Genomic DNA, 16,689 nt, shown 5'->3' on the forward strand with positions numbered 1-16,689 from the left:
GCCACAGAGGACGTTAGTGGCCCAGGACCGTGATCCAGAGAAGCAATGACAGCTTTCAGGGAGAGTGCCAGGACCTTTGCCAGTTAAGCAAAGAGATGGTTAACTTTTCTCTCCTCCCTTCTCCTTGTCTCCAACACTGACCCCAGAAGAGAGAAAGGGGAACAGGAGCTAAGGTGAGGTGTACAAAGCCAATCATGGCTCCGTCCCCATGCCGTGTCCCTTGAACCCTGGGTCTAAATCTAGGCTGGAGAGGCGGACACTTCGATTCAGAAGTAACACCAAGATTTTAAGCTAGTTTGGAGCAAATGTGAAGTCACAAGTAAGCAGAAAGTTACAGATTTGGCCAAGGCATCATAGTAAAGAAGAGAGACTTGATGGACCACGGTTGACATTGCTAACTAAAAAAAAAAAAAAAATCAAAATTCTTTTCTATTTATACTGTGGTGACATGAGATAGCACAAAAAGCTGTTACATCATGATTAGTCAGCTGTCACAACCTCACACATCCTTTGACACTATCAATATGAGGTTGGACCTCTGGGTTTATTAGTAAAAGGTACTGTTGTTCCCAAAAGTAACACTTGGGATTTTTAAATTCCTACATTGCTTAAACTCAGAGGTCACCAGGGGCTTCATCCCTTTCTGGTTGACGACCACTCACCATGAAAGGCCGAGCTACCATGAAGCCTCTGCCAGAGGCCTGACAAGAGTGACACGCAGATCACCTCAGCCCTGAGCTCCTGCGGCCCCCACCCCCTCAGAGCGTCCCTGTCAACACTCACTGCTCCCACTCCCTTGACTCTGATTTCCGCCATTTTCCTTCCAGAGTTTCCTAGAGTCAGTCTCTGTCTCCCCTCAAAAGGGCCTTTGCTCACCTCCTGTTCTACTCTCAGTCTCTCTGTGTCTTTTGTTTCTTTCTTTTTTTAAAAAAATCTCACACCCAGTGGATAGACCCGCTTCCAAGATTATCCAAGTTTCCACAGCCACGGTATCTAGTGCCAAAAATATCATTTGTGTTAAGTGGAGAGATGAATGGCCCAAAAGCACAGATGGCCTCTCTTCGCATATAAAAGAAAAATAACCGAAATCTCAAACAGAATTAGTGCTATCAGCTGGTTTTCTTTGGCTTTCAGTCACTTATTAGCTGATAAAGAAAAATTCAAGACTATTAAATATTAGAGTGCTTTGTTACATGGAAAAAAATTGAAGTTTTCGGTTATGTTCAATTAGTTTTCCTCCACAAAAAGTCACGCTACTCCTTTCATCCTCCGTAGATCCTGGTAATAATTTAAATTTCTCTCTTCTCTCGGCTCTGCGTTCTCATCGCTGCTTTTACAACGTGGGGCCTTAAATGAGAAGATGCACACGCTGCCAACATTAGCGGGGAAACTTCCAGACACGTGCAATATTTCCTATCAACTCCGTCCTCCAAAGGGCAGACGCTCTAGGGAGCGTTTTGCTGTTACCTCTGCCTTTTGCTTTTATTAGCCTCTTGCCTTTCACGCGGACAGCTTTTCCAGATCCTCTCCTGTCATTTCCAGAGTCCCCTCTACCTTCCTAAGCAACCGGTTCTCATTGCCCGATTTTCTTTTTCTCACTGCCCACCCTGTGCACAGTAGGACGTCAGTAAGTTCCTGTTAAATCAGCGCACTGAGTCGCAATAAAACAAACAACGTGTAGTAAGGCAACAAAAGATGTTGCTTTCTTAGAGTTGCTGTATGCACATAGCTGATTCTGAACTGTGTGACCTCAGTGAGGTAAAAGCACTTTGTTTCGTCAGAGCCTTCAGCAGGATGTGGTCAGTCAGGAAAGGGCTTTCCTGCACCTCAGGCAGATGTGGGAACACGTCTGTAGATGCCGGGCCATTTTCCATGATAACAATGGTGCGACTGGTCTGACGCTGGTAATGACCCATCCATAAATCAAATTCCAGGCTAAATCTAAATAAACTTCATTTCCGATGTGAAGCCTTTCCTTCCCTCACACGGTCACTCCTCTTGCTTCTCCTCCTTCTCGTTGGTCACCTTCTCTCTTTGCTTTGTCACTCAGGGCCTTAACCTTTTTTTTTTTTTTTAAGTCGAGGGATCTATCTGGTTTCTATATTCACACAAGCCTCAAACTTCTGAGGACCCTCACTGGGCTTTCAGCCACGTGCTATTATGATGGTGGCACTGGGTCTGGCTCAGCTTCGTGAACCAAAGCACTGGGCGGAGGGGAGAGATTCTGACTCCTCTTCTTGGAGGGGTTCCACATGCTCCAAGAAGCATGTGGATACTCTCTCGGGTGGCTGGCAGCAGGGGGAAGAAGCTCCCCACCTCTCCTGTGGCTCTGCTCCCCAGCCCTACACCCTTGCACACACAGACCATGGGAACATCTGTGAGGCAGGTAGGACTGCAAGGAGGAGGCCACCTGAGGCTCTTGGGTGGAGAGGCTGGCCAACCTTCCTAGGGGATCAAAGGTAATATCTGAGGCCTCCTTGTAGTCAGTTCTGGGGCTTTTCTGAAGGCATTCGAGAAGCTCCGTCTTGCCCCAGAGAAAGGGGGGGGGCAACCATAGCCCTCCATCTCCAGTCCCTTTCAACATCCTGCAACGCTCAACGGAAAACTCGTAGGGCTCTTTATGCTGACATTTCTGTGGGTTTCTGGAAATATGAATGTATCAACTTAACTCCTTATGATCTACAACAGAAAAAGCTGACTTAATCCGCACATGTCTTCCAGTACATAAAATTTCCATTTTTTTTTTTTTGTTTCATTACTTGATAAACTCATTTGTCTCCTCAAAGCAGCAGGCCCTGCGTACCTGGATACACCCGAGGTAGCCGTGCTGGGAGGCCACGTGGACGGCACTGTTGCCATCTTGGTCCACTTCATCCAGTGAGATGCCCTGTTCTTGCATAAACTGAAGAAGCCAAAGAAGAATTTTTTCCTATAAACACAAAAACAGTTGCAATTAATGGAATATCATGTAGCGAGTCTGAAATAAAGACAGAGGAAAACAAAACTCTGACCCGGGAAGTTTACATATAATCAGGCTTGCCGTATCCACAGAAAATACCCTTCCTTTTGAACTGAACATCCCTGCATCTCTCTGACTCAAAGTCTATGAAAGAGGAATGCTCAGAGAATTTTAAGAGCGGGAAGTCAGGTCAGAAATGCTCTCGGTGTACGTATTCTTTAGATGTAAAATTGATTTGTAGAACGTTTGAGTACTTCCTCCAAGTGACACAGCCAGACTGATGGAAAGTGGGGACCAGAATCCAAGCCTTTCGATGCCAAGGCAATGTTTTTGCTACTTTGTTATACTGTCTTTAGGGTTCAGCGATATTATTATAAAACCTCAGGCATTAGGATAACCAGCTTCTCCTTTGAAGTTGATAATGCTTCGACCAGGCCTTCCTGATCCCAGACCTCCTGGCTGACAGAGAGAAGCTCTCAAGAGCTTAAGTGGCTAAGTATAAGATACCCTCACCGAGAAAACACCGGGACCCTCTTGATTTTTCTGACCACATGTTGGTGGGGTTTGCAAGGTTTCCCTTATTCCCTGTTAAACGGAGGGCGCCCGACGCTCTGAACACAACCTTTCAAGAGCAAAGACATAGGGCGCTCAGCGTGTTGTCAAAATCCGTTTGCATTTTTACCCACTGAGTATTTTGTGGTATTTTCGTGTTATGTTTGGCCTCAGGAGAAAGCAGGGGGATGGGATTTCACTGTTTTAAAATAGATGAATTAAATATAATGTTAAAAAAACATGAGAGTGGTAAAAACAACAGCATGAAGTTTAGTGAGTGGAATTTGACATTTATAAAGATGATCATGTGTTTGAAATAGCCTTGAACCTCTCCTCAGCCTGTTAAAGGTTTTCTTTTTCTCTTTTTTTCCCGTTACTTGCTCGGACTGGTCATGAACTTTTATACTTTTCTGGATTAAATTTGCCTTCACCTTCTGAACATGCCAACTAATCTGCTAAAGGAATGTTGGATAAAAACAGCCAACTCCTTTCATGGTTCACCTCTCTTGGGTGGAGCGGGGCACTGTTTATGAAGTCAGTGGCCACATCAGGGACAGAATGAACATTTGCACCATGCTCTTTCCACGTGAGCGAGCAGGGAGTAAGATCCCGAAAGAACAAGAAGGGAAACATGCAGTCAATGCCTATCACCTACCAAGAAGGCACCCAGGGAGCACAGGGTGAGTGTCAGCTGCAAAATCAGACAGACCCTGTAGAACATGAAACCCTCAAGGTCCCTAGAGGATGACACGGAGCAGAGCCTGAGGCCAGGGCTGGCAGTGAGAATCTGACATGACTGTTCTCTTCACTCAGAGGCAAACTTGGAGAAAGTTTGGGGTTGGTATTTGGACCAGAGTGGGTGGTGATGTTTCATATACACGAGGTAAAACAACTTTCTTTATTTTTCCTAATTAGGAAGGGGGAAAGCGGTATGACTTTTGACTTGGAGCCAGGTGACTCTACCATGGGATCTTAACTCAAAAGATCTGGGAGAGTGGACTTATCTCAGGATAAAAAACATAACCCACTGGTTTGAAGTCAATGGCGAAGATCTGGAAACAGCAAGAGGGCAGGTTGCCGTGACTCGATGGGTGACAAGGACAGCCCTGCCACCTGCGTGGGTCGTTCTCATGTGTGTGGTGACTTGGCTTGCTCTATGATATTAATCATGGAATCTTAAAATTGCAGGGTGGGAGAGACTTCAGGGAATTATCCAATTCCAACAGCCTTGTTTTACAAATCAGAAAGCCAAAGAAGACAAGTAGATATTCTTTGATATGCTAGCAGCTCCGTTCTTGAGCAAGTCAAGTTCAAAGGAATGCAAGATAGTTAGGAATATTCTATATGCACCTGCTTGTCAGGCATATTTTCACATTTTTCAGACTCAATTAATATTATCATGGATAAGGCTATTCTATCTGTACAGAAACTGCCCTTTACTACCTTTCACAGTGTGTTGACTTTTAATAACAGGGTTGTAAGAAATGGAATCCTGCACTTCATAAGACGAAGAGTTTTCCCCTTGTCAAAGTATGGAGAAGAATCTAGAAACCTGGACTTTGCAGGGGCTTGAAAATCTGGGCAAACAGGCCAAGGTCTGTATGAGGCCAAGAGCTGCCTTGGCTCCCAATGGTCTTCCAAGTCAGGTTCAGTCTAGATTGTTCAATAACCCGCCTTCTTTTCTTCTGATGGCATGAAAAACTCTTTCTGATAATTTAATATCTTACCCAATTCATTATGCAACACTTATACTTTCAGAACAAGCACGTCTTTACCCAGCACCTCAAATTAAGTTTTGTGTTCTCTAGTGGGTGATTTCCTTTAATAAGAAGCGACGTAATCAGCCTGTTTGCTGATAAACTTCATGGAAACAAAAGATCTCGAGCTCCTGGGTCCTGGTAGGAGCATACTGAGCATCTGCTCTCGGAGAAATGCTGGTTTCTGCTCTGACTGTGGAGAATGTGCCCGCAGAAATCGACGGTCCTATAATTCAAACAGCGACTTATTTGAGAAGAATCTAGTAAGGAGAACAAATACAACTACCTTCTCCAACCAAGAAGGGCCTTATGAATGCACATGTGTTAAGTATATATGCCCTGAGATCTACCTCCCTCCTTAGATATTCGGCGCTCTCTGTGTGTTCGCACACGCATGTGTCGGGAGATGTTCCAAGGAGAATGTAATTTCTGATTTTCATTTTCCCATTAAGTATTGCTTTCAGAGGACATCGATGCAGTCATGTGGATGGAGAGGACCTTCTGTGTTATTTCTGTGTTACAGAATGTCTCTCCAACTGAACATTCTACCTATCCACCCATACACTCATCGATACATTCAATTTTCATCTCTTGACTAAAAACTTCCTTCATGTCCTGGTTTCCTCTGCTGGGGACTCTCTGCTCTTTGGGGAACCTGCTTTATTGGTGTATTCTGTGTGTTCTTAACGGCAATGCAATTCGTTTAATGAGGCAATTAATACATGTAATTCACGAGGTTTTCTGGACAAAGCCTAATAAAACATGTAATGGAAAAGGGTGCCACGGGTTTATTACTGGCGTCAATAAAGTCTCTACAGTTTTCGTTACAACTGTAAGTTCTAAGGGAGGCAGATTTTTTCTGCAATCATATGTCATCAAATCTGATACACCATCAATTGTCTGATTCGGTCTGGTTTTCGAGATGTTTAAGTGTAAAAAAGTGGCCAGCCATAATTTCGTGATGTCCTTTACTATGAGATAAATGTAAAACCCAGAGATAGTAAAATGTGAAAGAAAGGTACACCCAAGGATTTCTTAAATAGGTTAAGGGGCAAATAATTTTTTGCCAAGTTTCCCCTATGCTTTACTTATGGTGAAATAAGTAAACCGAACAATATTGATATCAATAAAAATAGGAAACTGGAAGACATCCAATAATCCAAACCACGGAGTATGTCAACTCCGTGCCAGCAATGGGCAATGCTTCGTGTAGGTTTTTTTCCACTTAGTCCCCAGAGCTGCCCGGTGAAGAAGGTTCTTTTATCTCCATCTTAGAGATGAGGTCCAGAGACATCTTTTCTTTTTTTTAAAAAAAAATAAATGTCTCCAAGGCAACTGAGCTAGTAAGTGGTAGGGCTCGGATTTAAACCCGGACATGGAGCCTGTGTTCTCCGGGTCTCTGCTCTCTGTCTACTGAGTACGAATGTGCACAACCGCTCCTTGACCTGTGACCCCTGATTCCGTACTGGACACGCTCATTTTGCACCGCTGGGGTCACAGAAAGCATGGTTAACAGCCTATCAGTCTGGGGGTTCACGGAGATCTGTGTCGCTTAGGCTGTTTCAAAGATCAGTCCTTGGAGAGCAGATGGGCGCCCATGCTAATCAAAGATTTTTCTATTTTGCTTTCATCTGCAATCAAAGCACTTTTCCGGGTTGTTTACTTATTTCTACCCCATGACGGTGAAACAGTGAAGTCAACAGAATATTCTGCCCTCTGAATCGTGGAAAAACAGCAACACACAGCCTGTGGAAGTAACCCTCTAGCTAGCCTGCCTGTCACTGTTCATGACCATTTGTAGGAACAGCGGAGAATTTCCGTTTTTCAAAAAGTGTCCCCCCCCCACCTTTTTTTTCCCCCACCCTCAGATCTGTATTAGGGCAAACATTCAAAATGGGAGGGCAAAGGTGCTCTGGCCATATGCCGCATGTTACAATTGTCATTTCGGCAGCAGGATCTCCTTACCAAGAGTCACAGGGAAGACTCAGGAGCAAAGCGATCACCAGGTTTGATGTTGAAAATAACACAGAGCCCAATGAACCGATGTCCAGCGCGGAACAGGCCGAAGCCCCCCCACCCTCCCCCTCCCAGCAGCTGAAGGCGACAGCCTTGCGGGGATGAGACCGTTGGAACCTTTGTGTTGACAGAAAACAGCCCCAATCACACAGCTGGTGGCTCCGACTCGAGACAATTCCGTCTCCATTGTTTCGCCAGCAACATCTCTCTCAAGGGACAGCAAAGCAGGCCGATTGGAGGCCATCCCTGCTCTCTCCCTCAGTCCCCCCCACAGCTCTCATCCTTGTGCTCCCTGTGTTGAGCTCTGCTCTGGAGACTCAGGCCATGAAGTAATTGCACCCTCTGAGACGTCACGTGTCACCAGGAGGAGAATCAATTCCTCTCACCCGAAGATCTAGCACTCCAGGGGACTACTAAAAACTGCAGGCTGCCCTGTGGTCCCGGAGTCTTTAAGGCAATTTTTACAAGAAAAGGGACAGAAATTGGGAGTCCAAGAGAGCCCGTTCTTTAGGAATCTGTATGAGGGGCAAAGGGCAACAAAAATACACCGGGAGAAGCATTTTGCTCGGCCCTATCCTTTCCAGAGGTATTTACTCAAGAAACAAAACCAGAACACACTTGAGTGCCCGCCTGACGGAGGAAAAACTTGCATGTGCTGAATCCATTAGAAAGCTGTTCGGTAACAGTCTTCCTGTGAAAATATTAGCCTTGTCCCGGTTCCAAGGGCAGCATCCCCACAGGTTATCTGTTACATAAGGGCCTGCAGGATGGCTGGCCGGAAGAGAATTCACAGTTCTCTAGGGCTTCTACGCTCTCCCCTTGGGTAGGAATGCTCTCCCCAGGGCGCCGCTGGGCTGGCCCGGCTCACGGCTGGCCTCGAGGTCATTAACATTGCTTATCAGCCTGAAATAACAACCTGGAGACTGATAACTTGCAGGAGGCAAATGTCTGACATGGCTCTTCGACTAGGTCACCCAGTTGTGGATTTTCCTCGAGTCCGTCAAGCAAGCCACGCCATCACCCAACAGTTCCAGAAAGGGCACTGGCTGTGATTCTGTCCCAATAGCTTCTCAGGGATGAGAAACCCACTGTGAGAGCTGAACAGAGAAACCGGCTGGCGTTAAGCAGCATTTCCCCGAGACAAAGAAGGCCGGGGGCCCAACTGTTTACTTAGCAATCCGCTCCTCCTTTTCTTTGGCAGGCCCCACCGAAAGTGCAGGTAGCCTTTCCACCGGTATCAAAAATTCCTTGTGAGGCTTCAGATAAGCAAAATGAAATCAGGGACATGAAGCAATTAATTCAGACGGTTCGGGAAGAAATAACATTCTGTTTGAGACTGCAAATGATTTATGAAGATTATCAGTGATGACATTCTTCTGGTCATTCGAAAATTCTATTCTCCCCTTTGCCAGTATAAGCAAAAAAAAGGGCATCCTACGCCAATGCTTATTAACTATTAGGGTTGTTGGTAGAAAACCGTGGCTGGGACTCGCAAGGACAGTACGCAGAGAAAGCGGAGTAGCTTTGACCAATTTTAAATGCTCTTCCTGCTCCTTTCTTCATCTCATAAATTTAGTACCAGATGCCCCCTTCTTTGATGAGCTGTGTATCACAGTGTGTTGTTAGCCAAAATTGTAAAAAAAAAAAAAAAAAAGCCTTCCTCGGCTAGATCAATGCTGCTGTAAACAGGCTATATAAGTTATCTACACGGACACAAGACAGGACCCGATTCTGGAGTCACCGGACCTGAGCCGAGATGCAGTCTTTGCTTTCTAGGCATTGGAACATGTGCAAGTCACTTTAATTTCTTTCTTCACTCTCATCTACTGAATGGGTAAAAACAATAGGATCCAATGGGGCTGTTTTAAGGAATAAGTCAGATAATGTACGCAAAATCCAATGGCCTGGGGCCTGGCACATACAGGAAATATGAGACATTAATATATATTATTAATATATACATATATTAATCACATAATATATAATTAATATATAATATATAATTAATATATATTAATATACACATATATTACGATGTATATTACTATGTATACTATTGCACCTATTATACATATTAATATACATATAATATTAACTGAAGTTACTGTGGCACAAAATAAGCTATCACCTAACATGGACTCCCACTAAAGAAAGACTGTAGTAATAGTCTCCAAGGGTATTTTTTTAACTTGAGATTGTCATGCTCGAAAAAAGCATAATCTCTTGTTGACAATACCACAATTTACTGCCACTGGGAGAGTTTATGAAGCCAAAGGGGATATGGTTATATGCATGAGAAGCAATTTTCTTTGCCACAAACAAATATGATTAAATCTATTTTAATACAGTGCTGACTTTATTTATTTATTTTTAAGGCTGAGATTGGCATTTTGTGGTTCCAACTTAAAAAAATATGTAATTTATACTTATGCTTCCCAAAGGGAGTTACCGAGGATTTTCTTTTTTACTCCATACCCTGGACTGTGATCTGTGAACATCCGTTACGCACCCTGGGATTTCCTAATGTAGGAACTGGTTGTAAATGAGACTCATCTAGTTGGTGGGTTTGCTCATCTTTAATAGACAGAGACTTCCTTAATTAACGTCTTACTGAAGATTTTCCTTTGAATGCCGGGTACAAGAAAGTTTATCATTTTCCCTTTTGATGAAAGTTAATTGCATTTATTGTAGAAAATTTAGAAAACACTGAAAAATATAAGAACGAAGGTAAAAGCCACTTCTAATTCCACCCTGAGTGGTAACTACTATAAACAGGTTGTGACATAGTTTGGTTTTTTTTTTTCAAGTCTTATTACCTATGTCTCTTCTTCTCTCTCCAGAATTCAAAGTTGGTACCAAATTATATGAACGGTTTTATAGCATACATTTTAATATTATGTAATGACCATGTTTTCCCATAAAATTCCATCATAGGTATGCAACTTTGTTATTTATCCAATACCTTATTAGGGAATATTTAGGTTGTTTAAACATGTTTTTCATTAAAAAATAATACAAGGAAATGATGGCTTATAAATCTGATCATTAAAAATTCTTCCTACCTGGCCAAAGCAACCTGCATAATGAATAAGGCTTGGGAAATCCTTAGAACAACTCAGCTCCGCGATGGCTTCGGTTTCGCTCACCATCCAACGGACGCACTCCAACTGACCATTCTAGATCAGAAAAAAGAAGAAAGAAAGAAGTTCAAGGTCATTCAGTTTGAAAAATACCTCATCGATGATAACTTTGCCAAAGGAAGAAATCACATGAATTTTGGTTCTTCTATTTGGCTTCATTTATTTGCAGTCTATCATCTATTTTATCTCTGGTCTGTGCTTCTGGCTCAAAATCAGTTGGGGAATTTTTACTGAAATGCATTTTCATAACTGTAATCAGAGAGTTTGAAATGACTTTATTGGGGTATAATTTGCATACTGTAAATTATACACTATCCTTTTGAAGCACATAGTTTGAAGGATTTTGACAAATACATACTTTCTTGTAACTACTGCTCCAATCAAGATAGAGAACATTTCCATTCCCCACTTCCCCAAAATCTTTAGGGTGCCTCTGGTCTCAGGTCTTCACCTTTGCCCCAGGCAACCACTGACAGGATTTCTATCACAATGGGATACAGTATTTCACCTTCTGTGTCTCACTTTTGTTACTCAGCTTTCATGCCTCGGAAATTCAACCAAACTTCCGCTTGTATGAAAGGTTTGTTCTTTTTTATTGCTGATAAGTATTCCACTGTATGAATATATCAACATTTGTTTTTTTTCATTAGCTCTTAGGATAGGCTTTCACCCTGGAGAATTTGAAATGGTAGAAATACAGAAAGAGAAAATAACCTTATTATACTGGCTCAAATGCTATGTTCACTGAAGCCTTTGGTGACTCCGTCCCCACACTGGCTTTTTCCTCCTGTGCTGAGACCCCACACTATACAAACCAGGAAGGCAGTTGTGAAATGTTTAACCTAGGCATTAGGACCCAGAATTTGGAATGGATTTAAATCCTTAATCCACTACTTCATTATAAGACCTTGAACAAGTTGCTTCCTCTCTCTGATACTCAGTTTTCGTACCTGTGAAATGGCGGGGATAGTACTAACTGCCTCCTAAAGTCACTGTGAGCAGCAGACGAGACAAAGCACACAACACTTGTTACCTTTCACTAGTAGTGCACTCTCCCAGATCCTCTGTAACACAAATGAGACATTCAGCTGCCTTCCTGGTTTGCCCAGTGTGGGGCCTTAGCCCAGGAGAAAAGAGCTACCATGCCATGGAGTCTGGGAAGCTTATTCTAGACACAAGATACAGGAGGTGATCTACTCATTTTTCATCTACACCCGTTTGGAGAGTGGAATTTCAAGTAGTCAACTCTCCACCGCTCACAGGCAGAGACTATTTTTCCACTGGGGGAATCTAGCAAGATCAGGTGGGTGGTGAATAGCTTCCAGGTACCACCTCAGATCCGTCTCCTCCCTCCTCTGCCCTCCTTGCCGCCAGGGGAGGTTGGTCTGTAGGGGCTGGCTCCCTTGCCCTCTGGGTTTGGCTGATGGAGAGTGTTGGCAGGACACCAGGAAAGGAGGGTGAGTTTGAGGTTCCCTCTTTTTCTGGTTTTTCCAACTCCCATGGGGTTTCCTTTGGCTGCTGTGTCCCTCCAGCAGTCAAAGGTCAAAAATCAGCCAGTTCTTCCATTCAGCCAACTCTAGCTTGCGCCCCTCCCCAGCCCCTTCAGGCTCTTGGGTGATAATAGTGCTTTGCTCTTATCCCCAGGATACTGTACTTTTCTTCTTGGGCTTCCTACACCCCACCCATCATCCTTTTGTACATGAATCCTTCATTAGAGATGTTCTTCAAATTGCATAATTTGAGCATGCCAACTGCTTCTGACCAGGATTAAAATAAAACCACTGATACTATGTGCTTCATTCCCTCTGAATAAAAAAGGAATAGGAACTATAATGAGCATTTACTAGGGAAGATGGTTCATATCAACTGGCGTTTACACAGAACACAGAAATATAAGGTCATATTTCTGATTTTAATGCTTTGAGTCTTGTTCTTTTTTTCTTGGTCTAACTAAAAGTTTACTAATTTTTAAAATCTTTTCGTAGAACCTGATTTGGTTTTGTTGACTTTCTCTATTTCTTTTTTTCTGTTCTCTACTGCATTTATTTCCGCTTGAATTTTTTAATTTCTTTTCTTCTGCTTGCTTTGAATGTAGTTTGTTATTCCCTTTCAAGTTTCTTAAGGTAGAAGGCTTAACGTAGAGCCCAACATGAGGCTCTATCCCAGGACCATGGGACCATGACCTGAGCTGAAGGCAGATGCTTAACTGACTGACCCACCCAGGTGCCCCTCTTTTTCTTTTTTTTTAATACTGGCATTTATGGCTACAAATTTCCCTCTCAGCAGTGCTTTAGCTGCATTCTTAAATGATAATATATTGCATTTTCATTCATCTCCAAATATTTTCCAGTTTCTCCTGTAATTTCTTCTTTGATAAATGATTATTTCGGCCTGTGTTAATTCCAGATACTTGTGAGTGTCCCTAATTTCCTTCTGTTACTGATTCCTAATTGCATTTCATTATCATTAAAATGTATGGTTTCATTCCTTTCATTTTTATTGAGACCTGTTCTGTGGCCCAATATATGATCTATTCTGGAGAATGGTCCATCTGTATTTGGGGAGAATGCGTCTTCTACTTTTGTTGGGTAGAATGTTCTGTTAGATATCTGTTAGGTCTAGTTATTCAAGAAGGTAACGTTTGAATAAATGTATTAAATAATAAAATGCTGTGGTAAATGTGGAAGGAAATATTTTGCTACTATGATTTGAACACAACATTGCTTGCCATAAATAGAAATACCAAGAAAACAAAAAAATGTTATTAAATTCTAGCAGGGGATTTTTGCCTGCTGGAGTCTCTGAAACTGGGGTCACTCATATTAGATGTTAAAAAGCAACGTCAATAGATTATGTCTGTGAAGTCATTCTCTCACCAGACCAATGTGTTATCTTTGAGCTTAATCAGAAGGCCTGAATGAGAAATAAAAAATAAACTAAGTTTATTTCACTCCAAGTCTGCTTAGCTCCTAAAATAATGTATTATGTTGGCCCCATTTTAGAAACACACCTCTCTCACCATATAGAAATCTTTCTTTCTAGTTATTTTGTTTAACTGTTCCCAAAGGGCACTCAGTAATGCCCTGAACTGCCACAGTATCTAGTGTTGGGTTCCCCAGAAAAATCTCAATAAATTCTGCATGTAACCAGTAAGAATTTATTATGTTCCATTTAAGGAGTTTAAGGGTAGGGGAGAGGTGTTCTTAAGCCTTCAAAGCCCCCTTCCTCAGGTAATCTTTTTATTTGATATGCTATCTCTGACTCTGCTTCCTGTCAGCCGAGTCACATTATCTCAGCGACTTCTGCTTGTTTGAACCATGTTTGTTGTCTTTAATGACAGCATAGCTCTCAAAACTATGTTTAATGAGGTGAAACGCCATCAGTTGGTCACTGGTGTTCAAAAGAAGGTCCTAAAACAGGAGAATGATGACTTCGTAGAACTCCCTCAACTCCGCCAATGTCTATCAAATAACACTGAAGGGACTGAGGCAGGTTTTTTTTCAGGTCAGATTCCCAAAGGGGGTGGCACTTACTCTAAAATATTTGTATTGACTTTTTTGGTAAATTCTAGATTAAATGAAGACACAGAAGAAGAGTTCCATTTCTCATATCATTGTCCGGAAGTACATATATGAAAAGTCTGAGACCCCAGATCTATAAGAGCTTTTGAATCTCGTGGGTTTGTTATGTGTTCCTCATTAAAACATAGAAACAAAAAGCACTGCCGTTCAAGGTTACATGCTGATTATATGATAGCAGTAGCTGACTGGGGGAGTTGAAAAATGAATTACCAATATGGATACCGTAGAAGGAGTTTATACCCAGGGTTGGCCTAATGACTACCCAGTTTCTTACGTACTGCCCTACCCTAAAGATTCTTAATCCATGAAAACAAGCACTAGGGCATATAAATGAAGAAAAAAACTCTCATCCAACTATGTAGCTACGATATACTCCATAATCTAACAGGAAAGGTGCTGAGAACTGTATTTTATAAACACTAAAACAACAAGGAAAATGTCAATGTTTATTGGCATTGCAAGTGTACTTTGTTCATCACTGACCCACACATACTGATGACGAGATCCAACCCCTGTCTTCCCACAGGACTCTGATCTAGGACTAGATCCTGAATTTGCCATCCTACGCTTGAATTACTGGTAACTTACTGTAACTTACCTGGCTATCAGCTTCTGAGGAAAAAAGACTAGGTCTCATTCAAATTTGTATTGCCATCACCTAACACAGTACCCGGTGGACTAGGTACACATTGTTGAACTCAACTACACTGCACCTTGACTTTCCATCTGATTTCTCTTTCTTCATGATGGCTGCCTCCAGTTCAGCTCCTACTGTGACATAGCAACATTCACTAAAGGAAAACAATATCTACTAGGGTCATAGATATTTTATCAAAAAATATAATTTTCTATACTACCTTGGAAATAATACATTATTATTGAATAAAATTAAATAAAACAGAAAGCAACTTTTAATACATAAAACTTCACTGAATGGTGGGGCGCCTAGGTGGCTCAGTTGGTTAAGTGCCTGCCTTCACCTCAGGTCATGATTTCAGGGTCCTGGAATGGAGTCCCTTGTCATCGGGGCTCTCTGCTCAGTGGGGAGTCTGCTTCTCCCTCTCCCCCTCCCCCCTTCATGCTCTCTCTCTCTCTTTCTCTCTCTCAAATAAATAAATAAAATCTTTAAAAACAATTTCACTGAATGGTAAATAAATTAAAGATGCAGAAATTCAGATTTGCATAAAAGACACTAAGGGTAGGACAGCAATCACTCGTTTTTCAAATGTAACATGTTCTTCAGTGAATACACAAGTAGATTTCTTTAACTAGCAAGTTCCCCCAGTAAATTTCAAAATAATTCCATTCCTAAAAATGATGATTATTCAGCTTTTAGAAGACATAACTATTATGTAAAGCAGAGCACATATGCAGAAGCACAAGATGTATTATATTTCCCTGGACTTCACTTCTGGCTTCTTCATAAATATGACTGAATTCTACACTTATTTGCCAAAGATCTTAAAAGTAATTGTAGTTTAATAGCTAGCCTTCGAGTGATGTGTTATGTTTTACAGAGGCACTCACTGCAGTGCGCTATAAAAGACCACGTTTCCCTAACTCACAATTTCTACGTTTTAACTCTATCCCAGTCGACACTAAACTCAAAACTCGGCCCTGACATTCTAAACAACTCTTGGTACCAAAGATGTTTACCCTTCAGATGTGATCCATCAGAAGCCTGCTTTATTATCTGAAATACTCCTGAGAGCTATCATTCCTTAAAATACACCTTTTCCTCATTTGTCTCGCTCATTATACTCACAGTAAGAAAAATTGAAACAGTCTCAGATAAATCCAGGTGTGGTTAAAAATCTAAACTGCAGTCACCACGAATAACAAAAGTTCTGAGAACCACAACAGATCATTTTCCTTCCTCTTTATTAGCTGATTTGAATCTTACGCTCATTGCACGATAAACTGGAATGTAGTCTCCAAAGCTCAAAGCAGTTAGTAACCAAAAAGATTACTCTCTTAAATGTAGTATGCTCATTGGCAATTTGCTTGGTATATCATGCTACTCTCCTTCCCACCCCCGTACTCATCTCTCCAACTTAGCTCACTAGGAATCTTCGAACACAGAAATTCAATTTTAGCTGTGGCGCGCCCAGCCCCCAACCCATCACCTTGATGGCCAGGCCTGCTGGAGTCAACTTCTCTGCGTTTCGCTCACTGAGGCAGTCTTCTCCCATCAAAGAGGTGAGGTGCTGCAGACATTCGGCGTGTCCCTGCGACGCGGCCACATGTAAGAGATTGTTGCCATTTTCGTCGTGAATTTTGTCTAGGTTGTCGGCAGCGAGGTGTGGCTGTACAGGCAGTAAGATTAGAACACTTAAGTCAAGAATCAGAATGAGACGCTATGGGGGTTTCACTGTGGGCACTGGGAAGAAGAGATGAGTTTCCAGGAGCTCTGGTGGCCATCCTGGGGATTTAATAAGTCAAAAATTCCCTACTGTTAATGCTAATGACTTTCCATTACAGTTTTTGCTATCCTGTCCTTTAGAACTTGAGTCCTCAAGGGACTTATCTTCATGAGAGACATGGCGACAGGGCTCGGTCAGTGAGCCTGTGGAGGCGCCAAGATGGCTTTCTAAATGACTGCAATGACATTTATGGTAATTGGCAGGTTCCCTCTCTGTCTCCTCCACTCGACTGCTAAGTGCTGACAGCCAGACTGTGTTTTA

The 16,689-nt window shown here is 42.3% G+C and overlaps 1 protein-coding gene across 3 annotated transcripts in view; it reads right to left on the reverse strand.

Annotated features, from left to right (window-relative positions):
- The window catches only part of LOC103670542 (synuclein alpha interacting protein), a 73,141-nt gene that overhangs the window by 20,491 nt on the left and 35,961 nt on the right, over positions 1-16,689 (reverse strand). For all 3 annotated transcript variants that reach the window (XM_008699006.2, XM_040622546.1, XM_008699007.2), the window contains 3 exons: positions 16,132-16,311; positions 10,347-10,460; positions 2,804-2,929 (listed from right to left, as the gene is read on the reverse strand). In XM_008699006.2, coding sequence (XP_008697228.1) covers positions 2,804-2,929; positions 10,347-10,460; positions 16,132-16,311 — 420 coding nt within the window. The remainder of the gene's footprint in view (positions 1-2,803; positions 2,930-10,346; positions 10,461-16,131; positions 16,312-16,689) is intronic.

This window comes from Ursus maritimus, unplaced genomic scaffold (assembly GCF_017311325.1).
Source record: "Ursus maritimus isolate PB19 unplaced genomic scaffold, ASM1731132v1 scaffold_5, whole genome shotgun sequence".
Lineage (NCBI taxonomy): Eukaryota > Metazoa > Chordata > Mammalia > Carnivora > Ursidae > Ursus > Ursus maritimus.